The sequence below is a fragment of the Leptosomus discolor genome, chromosome 3, assembly GCF_034619465.1.
Source record: "Leptosomus discolor isolate bLepDis1 chromosome 3, bLepDis1.hap2, whole genome shotgun sequence".
NCBI classification, from domain to species: Eukaryota; Metazoa; Chordata; class Aves; order Leptosomiformes; family Leptosomidae; genus Leptosomus; species Leptosomus discolor.
In genome coordinates this window covers 72,394,888-72,411,416 of record NC_141393.1, presented here as the reverse complement: position 1 = coordinate 72,411,416, position 16,529 = coordinate 72,394,888, and the positions used below count along the sequence as shown (strand labels likewise).

At 37.0% G+C, this 16,529-nt stretch overlaps 2 protein-coding genes across 2 annotated transcripts in view; one reads left to right on the top strand and one right to left on the bottom strand.

The window, feature by feature from the left end:
- The window catches only part of CDC73 (cell division cycle 73), a 115,095-nt gene that overhangs the window by 32,610 nt on the left and 65,956 nt on the right, over positions 1-16,529 (bottom strand). The window lies entirely within an intron of this gene.
- On the top strand, positions 14,749-16,017 carry B3GALT2 (beta-1,3-galactosyltransferase 2). The gene has a single exon (XM_009958446.2). The coding sequence runs from the start codon at positions 14,749-14,751 to the stop codon at positions 16,015-16,017; it is 1,269 nt and encodes a 422-aa protein (XP_009956748.1).

Genomic DNA, 16,529 nt, shown 5'->3' with positions numbered 1-16,529 from the left:
ATGAGCAGACTCAAAAGTGTATTTTAAAACAGCTTTTCAAAGTTTTTGAATGGCTGCCTCACTCTATATATACACCCCCTGCATATGTAACACATACATACACACACAAATTCAGCTTTAAGAACTTCCCACTGTGAATAAACACCTAAGATGACAGGCTATGCCAGTCAGCAGACACAGGTGAGGTTCACCGCAACTATTTTTTCTGCTACTCACATGTTAGCAAATATCAGTCATCCATAACAATCCTGAGGACTTCACAGCTTATCTGAAGGAAATCTGCCTTAAGCAGCAAGACCTCTTCAGCTCTCCTTCAGCCCTCACATCTGTCCTGTTACTTCAAATAGTTGTTTCGCCTTTGAAAAGTCTACTGTCAGTGATAAAAAATAAACAAGATTTTTTTTCTACAGCAATCTGTTGCAAAGTAAGATCCCCTCACTGGAAAACTGAGCGCTTAAGTGGCATGAAATAAAAATGAGTAAGCCACTAAGAGCGGACAATGTTTTGGAATAGAGTTAGGCTTTCAATGCCAAGATCTCAATCAGAGAAAACCCCCAAAGTGCAACAAGATTCCTCTGTTATGACACCCTGGAATTTTCTGTATGTGCTTAGGAGGACTTCACCAGTCACAAACAGATTCAATTTCTTAGAGACTCATCCAATAACTTCCTTGTCTTAATCTGGTGGTGCTCTGCTTTTATGAGAAAAACACCAAAACAAAATAGCAGCATCACCTTTTGAGAAAGGGCAGCGTAGTAATTTTACGTGCAGCTCAAAAGGCTGGTAATAAGTACAGAAGCCTCCTCACACATTTCTATTTATTCCTGTTCTTCTAAAAGACATTCTGGAAATGTAAGAAAAAGCAACTAGTTAAGAGCCAATGCCAGACTACATATTTCTTCCTTATTTCTCAGCTTCTACATTCTCATATTCTTGGGTAAATTAATACAAGTCTGTTTTGAAAGAAGAGCAAAAACTCTTATCTTCTCAAACAGATATTTTTGTCACTGACAAGTGCCTAGTTTGACAGAAACCATCTGAAAATTAGATAAAAATAATGGCAAGGCACTAAAGGTATGAAAGCTGTTCTAAAAAAAAAAAACCCAATTTATTATTGCCATCAGATCTCAATCAATTGGGATCAGCTATTGTAGGTAGCACATTTCCCATTCGAGATGACAGAGGTGCCTTAGATTAGCGATTTCATTAGCTCAGGGCAGCTTCATAGAAACACAGCTAGTTCACTTCCCAGGCCAGCAAGGCTTCAGGAGCAGCACTGCCACACAGCATGGAGCTACTATTTATAAATCTTGCAAGCATCTCATGTATGCCGCAGCATTGTTTCAAGAACAAGCAAGCAAGCAATTCTACCCAGAGTCATCAGAGCTTATTAGCTCCAGCCACACGGGACCTGAATCAACTCCACCAGACCATTCAGAGTAGGCTGATGCATCTATTCCCTAACGGTCGACATTCCACGAGGCTTATTAGATTGTGTGCATTATCATGTGAATACACAGATCCAATTTTAATCTGGCATTGGTCCCAACCAACCTGCTAGTGAGAGAAGCACAGAGATTCAAGAGACTTGCTCTAACTTTCCCCGCTGCATCCAGTGTTTCCCACATGACGGGCATATCTCCTGGTCCACTGCCTTCCCTCAGTGCACCTCAGATAAGTGAACGATAATTACACATAACAAAAAACCTTTTTCTTGTCATGAGGAAAACCCAGTAGAAAAGTACAGATACTGGTGCAGAGTTTCAGACAGTGCTGTGTAGGGTCAACTGTAGGGAGGATAAAAAAAAAAAAAAAAAGGAGGGAAAAAAATGGCCAAAAAAAGGATGATTTTTTTTCACAGCACAGAAATCTTCGCCATATGAAGTGACCTAGATTCTCAAAAAAAAAAAAACCAAACAAAAGAAAACCAAAAAAACAACCAGGGATTCCCTTTTTGTATTCTATCCAGGCCTCATTAAATTAAGAAGGAATTTTTATTCCATTTTATTGCTTTGCTTGCTTACCTAGAAATGCAATAGAAGTAAAAAACCACTCACTATTGACTTTTTTTGCACTATTATGCTTTTTACTGATCTCAATAGAATCCCAGGGCTTTTTATATTGGGCAAAATAAGTAAATCCAAGGAAAACAATAAGATGAAGATACAAAGGCGCGGGGTGGGGAAGTCAGGTTTGGTCTCCCAGAAATTAATTCTTTTATTCTGCAATGTAAACCATAGCACTCGCAATGAGCGAAGCACAAAAGTGAACTAACCAAAAATTACAGAAAAGTACTTGTGGATGTTTGAATGCTTAGTTACACAAATCCTTGAAAAAAGATGACTTAAAAGAATGTGTAATATGCAACTCGTCATCCAAGGTCAGGAGATTTGTGGAATTTTTAAGAGGATGACAGGGATTTTTTTGTGCATTTTTAAGAGCTTTTGGGTTTGGGTTTCTTTGGCATTTTGGTTTTTTTGTTTTGTTTTGTTTTGTTTTGGTTTTTTTTTTTGGTAACAGATGCTCCCTACATTTACTCCAGTAAATCACATCAATGATAGAAAGCTTTGCAGATGCTGATTAAGAGTTACAAGACTATATATCTCTAAATTACAGAAAAATTTAATCTTTCATTTTAGATCAAATTTTAAGAATTCAGCATTATTACACTAAATATATGCAGTATTTTTTTCTGTTAAACACCTATCTCCCTACAGCGTGCATTAGTAATTCTTAATATTATGTCTTGAGATGGACAAGATGCAATAGAGCTGTCTCCAATTTCCTCTTCTGTGGATTCTTAGAAGTCACTAAATCACAGAAAACAAAACACCTAGAATTTGAAATATGGTTTAGAATAGCAGAAAAGAATAAAAATTCTCTAGTTCTGAATGAATATTCTCTGTCAACTAAGATAATACAAACCAAGCTCTAAGGATTTCCTCCAAAATCAGGTATTTGAGGACCAGGAGTCCTGGTGACTGACTCTTCATTAGTAATTTATGTAAAAAAAAAAAAAATATCCTTGGGCTCATGAGATTAATCTAGAATCTTAGGCAGATTACAGAAGGCATGATGAACACAGTCATTCAGACAAAAAGTACGATTTCCACAGTATAGTTTCCTTTTTCTTGGACATTGCTAAAGGAATGCTATCATTTAAATTGAATGTGAATTTCAAAAGTGGAAAGAGGAAGTCTGCAGGACAGAGTAGCAACTAGGAGTATGCAAGGTCATTTGGTATAGTAACTTGATTTCTTTGTTCATCAGAAGCATACACAAATGAACATTTACTTCCAAAGGATTTTTGCCACAAAAGAGAATTAATTTTGAAATAACTGAAAATCAGTTTAATGATATTAAGCACACTATATGATAAAACCAAGCACATATTAAAATCAGCTTTTCATTAATATATACTGATTGAAAACTACTTCAAGTTGACAGAACTGTTAGCATGGAACAACATTTGGAAAAAACAGATAGATGAAACTGGCTGCCCAAGCTGAAGTTGTTCTATCAAACTAAGTGGTGTGCAGGGTGTTGGCGGAACTAAAAATTACTCCAAACATGTCAAAGAAAGGATGGCAAGGAACTGCTCTTAAAAGGGGACTTATTCTCCTTTTTATGATTCAAGCTTTCTGTTGGATATGAACAAATATTTCTTAAATTTATTACAAGGATAGCTTCTTGGATCACTGGAGAAAGGAATTTTCCACAGATTTTGTGGTTTTTCCTAGTTTAAGCATCTGTGCTTGAAGGAAAGGCTTCAGGCATTTAAGACACTTGCTAAACCTTAGTTTTTTTCTGTGTAAACCCTGCATGTCCCACAGAATTAGCTGTAAATGAGGATATCTACAGGATGGAGCTGTAGGAATTAATGTCCTAAAGCTACTGAGGAAATGTGACAGATGGAAGGAGTCAATACAGTTCTCAACCTCAAGACACACGAAATTCTGACAGCTCTGCAAGTCCAGCTCTTCAATTTCACATTATTTAACATTAACTGAACACCTGCATCATCAATTTCAACTTCAAACTGGAATTTTTGAGGCTGCGAAAATGCCTCCATATTCACATACAAACAATATACATTTTGGAAAAAAAATGTAGCAAGCAGATGAACAGCTGGAGCTACTAATCCCTTAATCACTCCCACAAAAAAAAATCATCGTAATCTATGTAGCTCATCCAGCTGCCCAAAGAAGAGTGCTGGGCAGGAGGTCTGCATCCTGGTGATGAACCTGATGGGCCTAGACTCCTGAAATCACTGGGAAAGGAGTGCCAGTTGCCTCAAGAGCCTGAAGGTAGCATAAGGGAAAAGGGTCTTTCTGTGCCTGATGCAGGGAGGAATTGGGCAGAGAGAAGGGGCTGGACAACTGGTAACACCTGGAACAATGCATTTTTCTCCTTAGGCATAAGAGCTGTTGGTCTGTTAACTCCCATAGGATGCCATCTTCCTGCTTTAAGAGATTTGATGTGTAGTAACGGTTCTTCCCCAAAGTCTCATTTTCTGTAAGAATTTAAGTTTTCATCTTAAATTCTCATGCTGGGGGTGTAAGGGTGGCTGTTGGAGGTAAGTCATAAGGTAAGGGGAAAAACAGAAGTTTATTTTCCACAGTTGTTCTTTAAACTGCCTGCGAACGTTCAGTACTTCTGCTGGTTGGCCTTCTCTCCCCTGCTGTGCTGAATCAAAGCTTCATAAAGACCCTGCTCTTCTCAGAATGCGAAAGGAACACTAGTGACAGGCAGAAAATATTACTGCTGGCACTGGATTGTCAGTTCATCAGGGGAGAACTGCACAACCAAAAATACTGCACAACACAAATGAAACGATGCTGTCCATCCCCTGGAAAAAAAATAATTTGCATTTAGCACTTGATCAGCAATAATTAGATGCAAAGCCTGGGGGAAGACATGAAAAATCGGAATACAGAAAAGAAAGAAGATGTGATAAAGCAAACAACACATTATTGAGGAGAGAAACGTGTCTGGATGGTAGTCCAATATGCAAGATTTGCATAACACAAAATCAGAACAGAAATAAATTAGACTGAAACCATTTTGTATTTCAGCATTTCAAGTGAATTTTGAAGCACTCCAAACCTCACAGCACACTGTGATAGGAGAATGGATTAAATTCCAGTTAAATACCTAGAACATCAGGTTATTTAATACAAAAATACAAGCTTTAAAATTACAAAACATCCCCTTGCAATGTTTCCTAAGGTAGATGGAATAAGAAGCACCCTCCTGACTTGGAAAGATCACTCTGTCTTTTCTCTCTCTCACAACTTTGCAAAGCTAGGGGATGTGCTTATATTCGTTATTGAACGATATAATGATTATCAACTGCTCATTAGCGAACAAAAATATGTATGTTTCAGAATAACTGGAAACCTTTTCTAGTTCTATCACCATTTCAGACTGCTCTATATTGCTGCAATTCTGTTTTAAATATAAGACATTCAAAGATTATTAAAATCACTAAGTTTATGGCTTGGGTGCGATTGCGACTAGAACGCAAAATCTTGACCATTTATAAAAAAATGCAGCAAGTGTAGGCTGGTTTTCTCAACTAGATAAGTAATAGTGAGTCTGCTAAGGAAAATAAGGCAGGCAATACTGACACTTGTGGTCATTTTCAGATTGCTATTTTTCATACAGTTACAAACATGCTTTGTGACAGTTAAGAAACATACTGGGATCACACAGTAGCCAAGCAAACCACAAATAATCTACAACCCTGTCCTCCCCACTCTAAATGACTTATGGAAGTAGTGTTCTTTTTGAAGCAAAGAGCAGAATGGCCACTGGCTATACACATAATAATCCTTAACACAGAAAGTTAAAACTAAGCATTTATGCCATTCTGTATTAACACATTTCCAGGACAAAATTTAAAAGCAAAAATAACTAACCTTGAAAATGTTGCCATTGATAGTTTTGAACTGTCTCTTGAAAGATTTTCAACACATTACAGCTGAAATAGTACTAGACTTTATTACGGTAAAATGGAATAAACTTTGCAAAGTATTCAGGGATTATCCAGAAAGCACAGGCCGTATGGGAACGTTCAGTTGACAGGTCAGCTGTGATGTATGTATTTAGTTTAACTTTCATGGCACTCATGGCCTCCAGGCAGAAAATTACCAAGTAGTACGTACCTGACTATCACAACCACTCTAAATTGATTTGAGAAACTTCTGTTAATGGTGTCAAGAGAGAACTTTATTTCATGGCTCAACCTTAGGATCTGATTTATTTCAAAACCAGTTAGACAAGATTGTACTGACAGCCTCTAAAAATTACACATAGGAAGTTCAAGTTTTTTTAAGAAATATTCCAAATTTACACACCTTTGTTATGTGTAAGTAAATTTTGCATAGTTCACAGCTGTCACGTGCACAGGTTATTCTAAGTAAACATCTTTTCTGACTCCTTGCATCTGCTTCTAACTTTGCAGAACTCACTCAACAGTCAAGCTTTCACCGGCCACAGTAACTCTGTAGTGTTCCTTACACACTCACTGCACACCTTCACATCAGAGTAACTCCTTCTTAGTCTTAATAGATGGCAGCATTTCAAACACCAACATTGCAGCTTCTAATTTAAGATGTAACCATAGTAACATTACAGAACATACTACTCCTTGGATCAAGAACAAGCAGTCCACTGACCCTTCATGGTGAGATTTAGCCAAAACAAAGCTCATTCCAGCCTCCAGCCCAGCAAGATTACTCAAACCTTCAGGTCATATTTCCAGTACAAAGCAAGCTCTGCCCTCCTGAAATACCCAGAAACATACAGTATCATATAAAATTAGTAAGGAAGAAAGTGCTATAAAATAATCTCATCCTGAAACTTTGTCTCTCTAAAGCTACATCAGTCACACCCAGATAGATAGAAGAAAAATCAAAGCTTTTCCTTACTTTTCTGTAAAATAAGCAAAGACCTACTCATCCTTTAAAAGCCAGAATGAGTGAACAAAAGAAATTGTTCTTTAAGATTTAAGAATTCAATACTCAATTTATTCACATGGTAAGATGACAAATTTTACACATATCAACAGGCAACAGCTCCGCCTGAACTTTACAAGCTATGCTCAGGTGGTATGGTCACATAGTTAAAAGCGAAAGCTGATGTCTGTCCCCTTCTAAATTTACTTTAATACAGATTATATTTGGAAAAAAAATAGCCCTTGGGATTTTTGTACCTTCAATATTTAGTAACAAGCATTTACAGAAAAATAAAAACAGCTCTGCCCACCCCAGTATGTAAACATACTACATATAACTCACAAACCTTTGGAGACACACTTTAGGTATAGTGAAGCAGTAGTAAATAAATTAAGTGGAAACCCTATGGATTTTAATAACTGTTCTGTTGAGATTTAGACTTGTTTCCCGAATACAATATTATCTGTCTTACCTGAAAATTTAGGAATCAGAGGCAGATTTACATGCTGGTATTTGAAAAAACATTACTTGCTTCCATGTAAATCAACATGGGTAAATTAACTACATGAGTATCTCACTTGATTTCCTACTCATAGCCCAGAATGCAGCAAATTGACAATATTCTGTCACATATTTGTATACACACAGCAACTGATTATATATATAAAGTTCTGTATATTACATCTGGTAAATACAAGAAAGCTTTGTGTGTTTAAGTGTAAAATTCAGTAGACTCAGCACACATGCAGCCTCTCAAAGCACTGATTCTCAATTACTCAAACATCCCAAAACAGTAAGTGGTGCTAGTGACAGGTCTCTCCTCTCTTGCTCCACTGCCCTGCTGACCCCCCCTTAATTATTTAAATATGAAATTTTTACAGTGGAGGAGATACAAGTCTTTACTGATATGCAAAATATGTTATATTTATTTTTAATATTTAGGGAATATGCTCATGCTCCTAAAACGTCCTCAAATAGGATCACAGGATTTGTGGAAATTGTCATTAGGATAGGAAATGCAAACATTAAAAACAAGACTAAATTAACAGAGAAAGTTGGGGTACATGGGTGATATAGTTAGGAGGATATAAATCTGATTATGTTTCTAGTAAATCATCAGAATATGCGTCTAGAATAGTAGAACACACTGACTGCCTGGGGAAGCCTTATTTGCTGGTAAAGTACATACCTGCTCCCAGTCCTACTAATCAGAGATATTATATGATAAATCAATCGTATTTTCTTTAATCTTTGGCTAAAAGAAAAAATTAAAAAAAATCCACTCTAAAGAGCTAGTCATTAACTTTTCAAAACAGAGTGGACGAACACAGTGACTAATAAACACCTGGATAAGTATGCTGGCAGTTTTCTGTTTTCTGAGCTATCTGCTGTTATATTTTATTTATAACATATAATAAATATAATAAGATGCTTCAGCATAGATGGGTCAGTTATTGAAAGAAGAGAAATGAAAGGAAAACAAGTTTCATTAGGACCACAAACACAAATTCTATAATATAGGTATGTCTGTAACAGACAAAAGACATTTTAGACATCAATAATTGAAATCAAGTGCCCCCGATTCCGCAATACCAGACTTCGACCTTTACTGAGGAAGAAAGCCATTAACAGCAGAAAGGCAACATAGCAGCATGTGCTTATATATTAGTGTTTTCCAGCTTAATTGACTCACCTAAGATTATAAAAAGCAGCTTTTATAAAGCAAGCATGTGTAAAGGAAGTATGAGTGAAGAAACAGGTTTTTTTCCATTGACATGAAGAAACAGAAGATTTTACTCAAAGAGCAAAATGGGTTAAATCAAGCTTCGGTATTTAAATGCTTATAATTCCTTTGCACTGCAGAACGGCTTTTGGAATACAGGAATAGAACGTCTAGCATTAAAAATCCCCTAGAGAATCATAAGTTACAGTGTCAAGGAAAAGTAAAAACAATTTGAAAAAACCCTCAATCATTCATTTAATAATCATACAATTTTTATACTATTCACCTATCATTGTACTTGAACCGAGCGTGTATCATTTATCAAATCGGAGCAAGAGCCTGTAAAGCTTTCTGGCTGTCTTTGGATTTAGTCAAAATGAATGCAAACAATCACGTGGGATTCAGCCAAGCAATGACGTTAAATTCTGCTCTGTCAGAAGACAGCATCTGTCAAAGCCCACATTTAAACTGCTGCCTGCCTGTGCAGCAGCTGAGGAACTACGGAATGGATTTTATAGACCAGAATCCACGGTTAAAACAGCTCAAAACCATTTCTATTACTGCCTAGCAACAATGAAGGAAGGAATAGAGGGAAATCCTATTACTGAAGGCTACTGAACCACTACGCGCTAGCACTCCCTGCTAACGTTACCATTAGAAATATGGATACTGAGGAGAAGAGAACACAGCACTGCATTGTCCGACAAGGGAAACACCAGATGTAAAAGCTCCAATACATCGGCCGTGAACGCCAGACAGCCCTGATCAGAACAGAAACGAGAACTACTGTCCTTTTGTTTGAAGGATGAACAAAAAGCCCCAAGACAAGGACAACACTTATAAGCAAGGAAGGTAACACAGCAACGAGCAGACAGATGGACAGATTGGATACTGTGAAAAGCAATCGCAGGCAGCAGACTGTTGGGGGATGTGCGCATGTTCGATAGCATCTTTTTTGAAGTGATGGCGTGCCAAAACTATTTTCTGTGGGTATAATCCTCGCACCATAAATGGCCTGACCAAGGAAGGTATGTCAAATCCTTGTGTGTGATTTTCATTCAATTGTCTGTTACCTTTTCAGCCATTACAGATAATGATCGTTCCTAATTTCCAGAGCCTTGAGATAACATGTCTCTGAACACAGAGAAAGAATTCTAGCAGGTTTTCCTCTCCCACAGCACTATCATAGCATTACTACAAGTAATGTCACTACCTTACACTTACTAAATGCATTGCTTACAGTCTGCACAAGGTTGGCGTGGCTAGAGAGGAAGGATTAAAGGGATAATGTTGCTACTGTAATGATTGCTTTTAACTGAGAAATTAAAAATTCAAACGCCTCCAATACAGAAAAAACAGTTAGAAATCCTCTCCAACTAGGTCAGAATTAATCCTAATCTGAAGTTATCTTAAAGCACTGGTAAAATGGTCATGATGTGACACACCGAGAGCACCGAACCATCACAACAGACCACGCAGTCAAATTACATTATCTTAAAAGTACCTTCAGACCTTTTTACACTTGTTTTTTCCCCCCCAAAACACAAGCAAAATGTCATCAGGCTAGTATTGACCAAGCATAAACTGGCAGCGTGCAAAAGACTGGACACAAATTAAACCATCAGCAGTGCAATCAGGCACCACATTTTACAAGTAACATCAGGCTCCCCTGACATCCCGAAAGGAAACCTTCAAACACCATACACTCAAAATGGTAAGCACATAACTTATTCTCATGCCATCATTAGAATTTCTGTTTAATATGAAAACATTGACTGTTTAACTTGGATTGTAAAATGACATTCCATCTAATTGCCATTTGTTTCTATTTATTGTTGAAATCTAAATACTTCCATCACTAGTGGCAAACAAACAAGATGAATATGTGCAATACAAATTTACGACCTAAATCCATAGCAATTTAATACACCACAGAAAGTGCTTATCTGCAGAACCTACCGATAAGCTATAACAAATCATTAAATATCAATATAAATATGCTTTCTTTGCCCAAGGCAATGTTAACATGCACTAAAACAACTGCAGCTGGAAAGAGTTCAACTTAAGGATGCAGCATACAACAGTCACTGGTTTCAGACCACTTTTAAGACATTTATAGGGTCAAGTCACTTCCCAGAACTTTTAAAACAAAAATTTCTACCCTCAGGCAACACTCCTGCAGAAGCATGCCTAGCTAGCGGTGCGACTCCCATATCTGACATTTAAAAACCTGCACATCAAACCTCATCTCGAGTCCTGTTTTGTGCAAAAGATCAATGCAGTTTGTAAGAGAACTCAGGCACGTTATGTGAGGCCTAATATGCAACTCCTGCTGCTGTTTATCAGCATACCGACTCAGGCTGCCTTTTGAACTCTTCCCTCTAATTAAAGAGTTTGCCCACACAGCTAATCAAAATATGAAAATCCAGGACGTGTGAATAGGAAGTCAAATGCTTCAATCTGCAAAGCTATAATTATAGAGTAGAACTGAAAGTACAAGGAACTGAAACACCAGCAGAGCACAGATCACACATAAAAATTCAAGAGGCATTCACAGTTTATGTATTTGGCATTTGATAATGCACCAGTGACTGCACAGTCAAGTGCCAAAAATGAAGTAGAACTATTATAAATCATATCTTCAAAATGCAGAGCTACATGCAACAACGCATCTCAGAGGACAAGGTGATTGTATAGCATTTTTGCTACACTTAGTTTTTTTTACTCACTGCCAATGGTTGGTGCATGTTCATACGCCTACTGTGAAATAAAATTTTAAATATTTGGGCAAAAGCAGTAATGCTCTAATCCTAATTAGAAAGCAAGAGAAAAATAATGTTTTTATGATACTATTTGATGGTGGGTTTAATAGATATTGACAGTCACTTACATTATTTTTAAACAATGCATCCTAGCATGTAGTATTTTTTTAAAGGAGCAATTGCTATTGCTATATTTCAAATGCTTAATACCCACTGTATATTTTGAAATGTTTTACACCTGAATTACAAAGAAAATGAGACACAAAGTTATTTGGTTTTTTTCAGTCAATAGTTTTATGAAGCTAAGAAATAGATGTGGGTCCTTCCCCTATCCATACAATGCCTTTTTAAAGGGCAAACAGAGACTGAAGATTTTCTAGGGAACTCCCACATTGAAAAATCAAGGAAATATGCAAGTGAGAAATTACTCTCTTTAAATTTCTTACAATTCTAGTTCTGTCCCTCACTGTAAAACTTATCTAATGTGCACAATATGAACATGCAGCCTTAATTAAAAAAAAAAAAAAAATAAATATTTCAGCCATTACAACTGCCTTTTCTGGGACACTTTCTCAGTGCATCATGGAAAGACAGCACCTGAGAACAGTTTTCAGTTTACACAAATATTTACATAACTTAAGATTCTCACTTTCACCTATTGAAAGTAGGTGCACAAGAAAACACTACCTCACTTAAAATTTAAACACAAATTAGTAGTACAGATTTGCTGAAGTATTTGCATCTAACAACTGCAGTTTTAGAAGTGGAATAATTCAGTGTGACAAAATTAAATCGAATTCTAGCTGCCACTCCACTTTCACGAAATTCTCGTTTTGACTTTCTTGCTAAGCTGTGTACAAATGTAATGGAATGGCAATTAATCAAATATTCCCACTGTTGCCCTCTAAACTGGTATAATTTCCCTGAGATCGACGGCACCCTTTGAAGTGACATTTATGTTTGCTTATGCAGAGATATTCTTCCCAAATAGCTGACTGTTCATTTAAAACTCACTGCACACTGCAGAGAATGTAAAAGTTATTAGTTTTGAAGTCAGGCTTTTATTTTCTAAGCATGCATAAAGCAGGTGCAAGTGGTCAGACAAGCATAAGTCTTCCACATTTGGGGCTTATTTTCTTTTACATAATGATAATGTCCAAGTTAAAGCTGCATAAAGAGTACTGTGGAATTTCAGGTTAATTCTTAACCTACATACTTCAGACACACATGTTTAACAGCTGTAGACAGGAAAAGAATTTTTAGAAAGATAGCTCAGTCTCCGGTAAGTGGCATCAGTCCAAAGTCATTAAAAAAATAAAAATCAGAAATACTTTCAGTGAGTTTGGGAACAAAATTAATGAACGCTGTGTAACAACACAACAACAGAGAAGAGCTTAATGTATCACTAGGCAAATATTTTGCTATTTCAGAAAGAGAATTAAGGAGCAGCGTCACCTTTTCAAATAAGTTTACATTGTCACAAACTATAGTTAAAATCCCCACTTACTTGCTCCTCCTAGTGGAGCTTAGCAAGGGAGACAATTCTGACTCGGTGCAATCCTACCTCCCCCTTGCTTCCAGTACTGTGAATGAGGCATCCTCTGCATACATGTTATTTTGTTTATATATAAACTGACATACAGTAATTAAAATAAAACTTAGTTATACGTCTCTCCCTACCCTTTTGAAATACAAATTTTCCCTTACATGACCCAGGCAGATTGAATGTTAAGTCACACACATACAATTTAATAATGTATTATTCAACTGCTGTCTCGTCTTAAATTACTTCCTTGCAATGTAAAATCCTGTAATTTCCTCATATAACATGTCACTTAGTTTTTAAATGCAGAAATTAATCCAAATATTGTTTTAGAAGATTGCAAAGCAATTAATAAATTACACATTTATATTAGAAATAACATTTTTATGGACTCTTGTTCAACTGGCATTCTTTTTCCCATACAAAACCCTAGGGCCCAGAAATAAATTAGAGCAAATTGAAAATCACAAACGAATTGCTACTGTGCAGTGAAAGGTTCATTTATGAGATGATGTGATCAGCTTTTAATATGCAGCATCATGAAGCTGCCATATTGACTCTGTTCTTGAATATGAAAAAAAAAATAAGAGAAAATGAAGCACAGACTACTTTGGCACTTTTTCGTACAGTTACAGCTGGTGGTAACAATACTTGAATTTTCCATATGATACCAGAATTATAGCAGTTACACATACATTTACAGGGCCAAAGCAGAAAAAAAAAAAGATCACATTCATCAGACAGTTTGCCAGAAACTTAGTGCTGTGCAATTTTACTTCCAGTTACTATGAATATTGACCCAAGATCTCTGCCTACTAAAAAATCACCAGCTTAATTTTGATCCAGCTGCATATGAGCCTGGCACAACAGCCAAGTGTTCCATTCAATGTTTTCTTTCAACGTGGAGTAGAAGGTTAAAGGTGCCTGAAAGGTGACTGAAAATGTTATCCTGCGTTACCATCTGAGGGCTGTGCAGCGAGGTTACTGGACCCTGAAAATTAATTTTGACAGGTGCGTCTTCTCATTGACTTTCTGAACACAGTCAGGGCCAGTGGAAACACGCCAAGCAGTGTACTGTGACTAACACAACTCTGCCATAATCAACCTTGTGCCGTCTGTCCCACCACCAATACATGACCATTTTACAAAAAGGGTTTTTAAACTGTGAGCTGTACTAGCCTCTGCATGTCAAATTAATTTTAATTATTGCCAATAAACCTTCCATCTGGTATCAAGGCCTTTTCATTCAGTCCTTCTCAAATACTGTACAAGGATTTTACAGTCAGTATACATGAAGCTATTTACGGCCGCTTCACACTTTTTCTGCTAACATGATCAATTTCTTTTTCTCCTTTTTATCTTTGGTACCCAGGAGGTTTGTCAAAACTTTAACGATGAAAAAAAAAAAAAAAACAAAAAACCACCATTTTTGAAAGCTAACGAAACAAGTCAACTTTAATCCTAAACCAAGGCTGGCTTTCAGCATAAATCAAACCTTGTTTATATTAACATGGGCTATTTTTTCAAAAAAATTTGAACTCAATTTTATTTTTATCTCTAGTTTCTCATTGTAACCTTTTATATTATGTGTGCAAGATTAAAGATGTCCGATTTTCTTCTTTTAAATCTCTGCAGAGCGAGCCATTTGCAGACAATTACTCAACATGAACAAAAAAAAATGAATACCAAAGAATAGCAGTGGATTCAGAAAAGCATTTTGTTTGGCCATTGTCTCACATCCCATCACTGGATTCTTACAACATGCTTCAGTGGAGAAGACGACACTGCTGCTTTGCAAAGATGACCTGGAATACCAAAAGGTCCCTGTTTCGCACCCACCTCATTGGCCTGATCTCTCTCGTATTTCTTTTTGCTATGTTTCTGTTCTTTAATCATCACGACTGGCTGCCAGGCAGGGCTGGATTCAAAGAAAATCCCATGGCTTACACTATACGAGGATTTAGATCTACAAAAAGCGAGACAAACCACAGCTCTCTAAGGAACACGTGGAAAGAGACTGTACCTCAGACGCTCAGGCCTCAAACAGTCACCAACTCCAACAACACGGATCTGTCACCGCAAGGAGTAACTGGTTTGGAAAATACCCTCAGTGCCAATGGAAGTATTTACAACGAGAAAGGCACTGGGCATCCAGCTTTGTATCATTTCAAATACATCATCAACGAGCCGGAGAAGTGCCAGGAGAAGACCCCTTTTCTAATATTGCTCATCGCTGCAGAGCCAGGCCAGGTGGAAGCTAGACAAGCTATTCGACAAACTTGGGGTAATGAAAGCCTGACACCTGGCATACAAATTGTTCGTATTTTTTTGCTGGGGTTAAGCATCAAAATAAATGGATACCTCCAGCGTACCATACTAGAGGAAAGCAGACAGTACCACGACATCATTCAACAAGAATACTTAGACACCTACTATAATTTAACCATTAAAACTCTGATGGGAATGAACTGGGTTGCATCTTATTGTCCACATGTTCCATATGTTATGAAAACAGACAGTGATATGTTTGTCAATACTGAATATTTAATACACAAGCTTCTGAAACCAGAACTTCCTCCAAGGCACAAGTATTTTACAGGTTATTTAATGAGAGGTTATGCACCTAATAGGAACAAGGATAGCAAGTGGTACATGCCACCTGATTTGTATCCAAGTGAACGTTATCCTGTATTCTGCTCTGGAACTGGTTATGTTTTTTCTGGAGATTTAGCAGAAAAAATCTTTAAAGTCTCCTTAAGCATCAGACGTTTACATTTAGAGGATGTATACGTGGGGATCTGTCTGGCCAAGCTGCGAATTGACCCTATGCCTCCCCCCAATGAGTTTGTCTTCAATCACTGGCGAGTTTCTTACTCCAGCTGTAAATATAGCCACCTAATTACCTCCCATCAGTTCCAACCTAGTGAACTGATCAAATACTGGAACCACTTACAACAAAATAAGCACAATGCCTGTGCCAATGCAGCGAAAGAAAAAGCAGGCAGGTATCGCCATCGTAAACTGCACTAGGACAACGCTCCCTCTGTCAAGTGTACTCCACGTGCAATTTGTAAATACTGCTGAACGCATGTACATTGAAAATGGATGAGCTTAATGGGACAGCCTTTAGTTGATCCCCATCACATAGTGGAGTCTGAAAATTATTTTTTTAAGTTAAAAAAAGTAGAGCTCTTGATAACACTAATATTAAGAAACTATAACCAAAAGGTTTTCCCAGCAAATTAGAGGAAAAAAAGAAGAGGGTACATAAGGATTTTTTTTGTTAATGTGCAATAATAAGCATGCACACTTTGGTGGTACAATTGCTGATTTATGTGCCAATAAAATATAACTGAGAATATTTTCCACACTAAAATTTTATTTTAAAAAATACATTCATAGCTCTAGTTCTCTTCAATGTAATGACTTCTTGTTATCTAGAATTCCTAGAAAATGAGAAATTAAAAACTAAGGAAATGCACAAAGGGCAGGTCAGTTTCACCTTCAAATACCACATTAAAATTACTATACGCTTCTTTAAT

What these genes read in the sequence shown, in the direction of transcription:
- B3GALT2 (XM_009958446.2), top strand. Translation starts at nt 14,749, where the DNA reads ATGCTTCAGTGGAGAAGACGACACTGCTGCTTTGCAAAGATGACCTGG.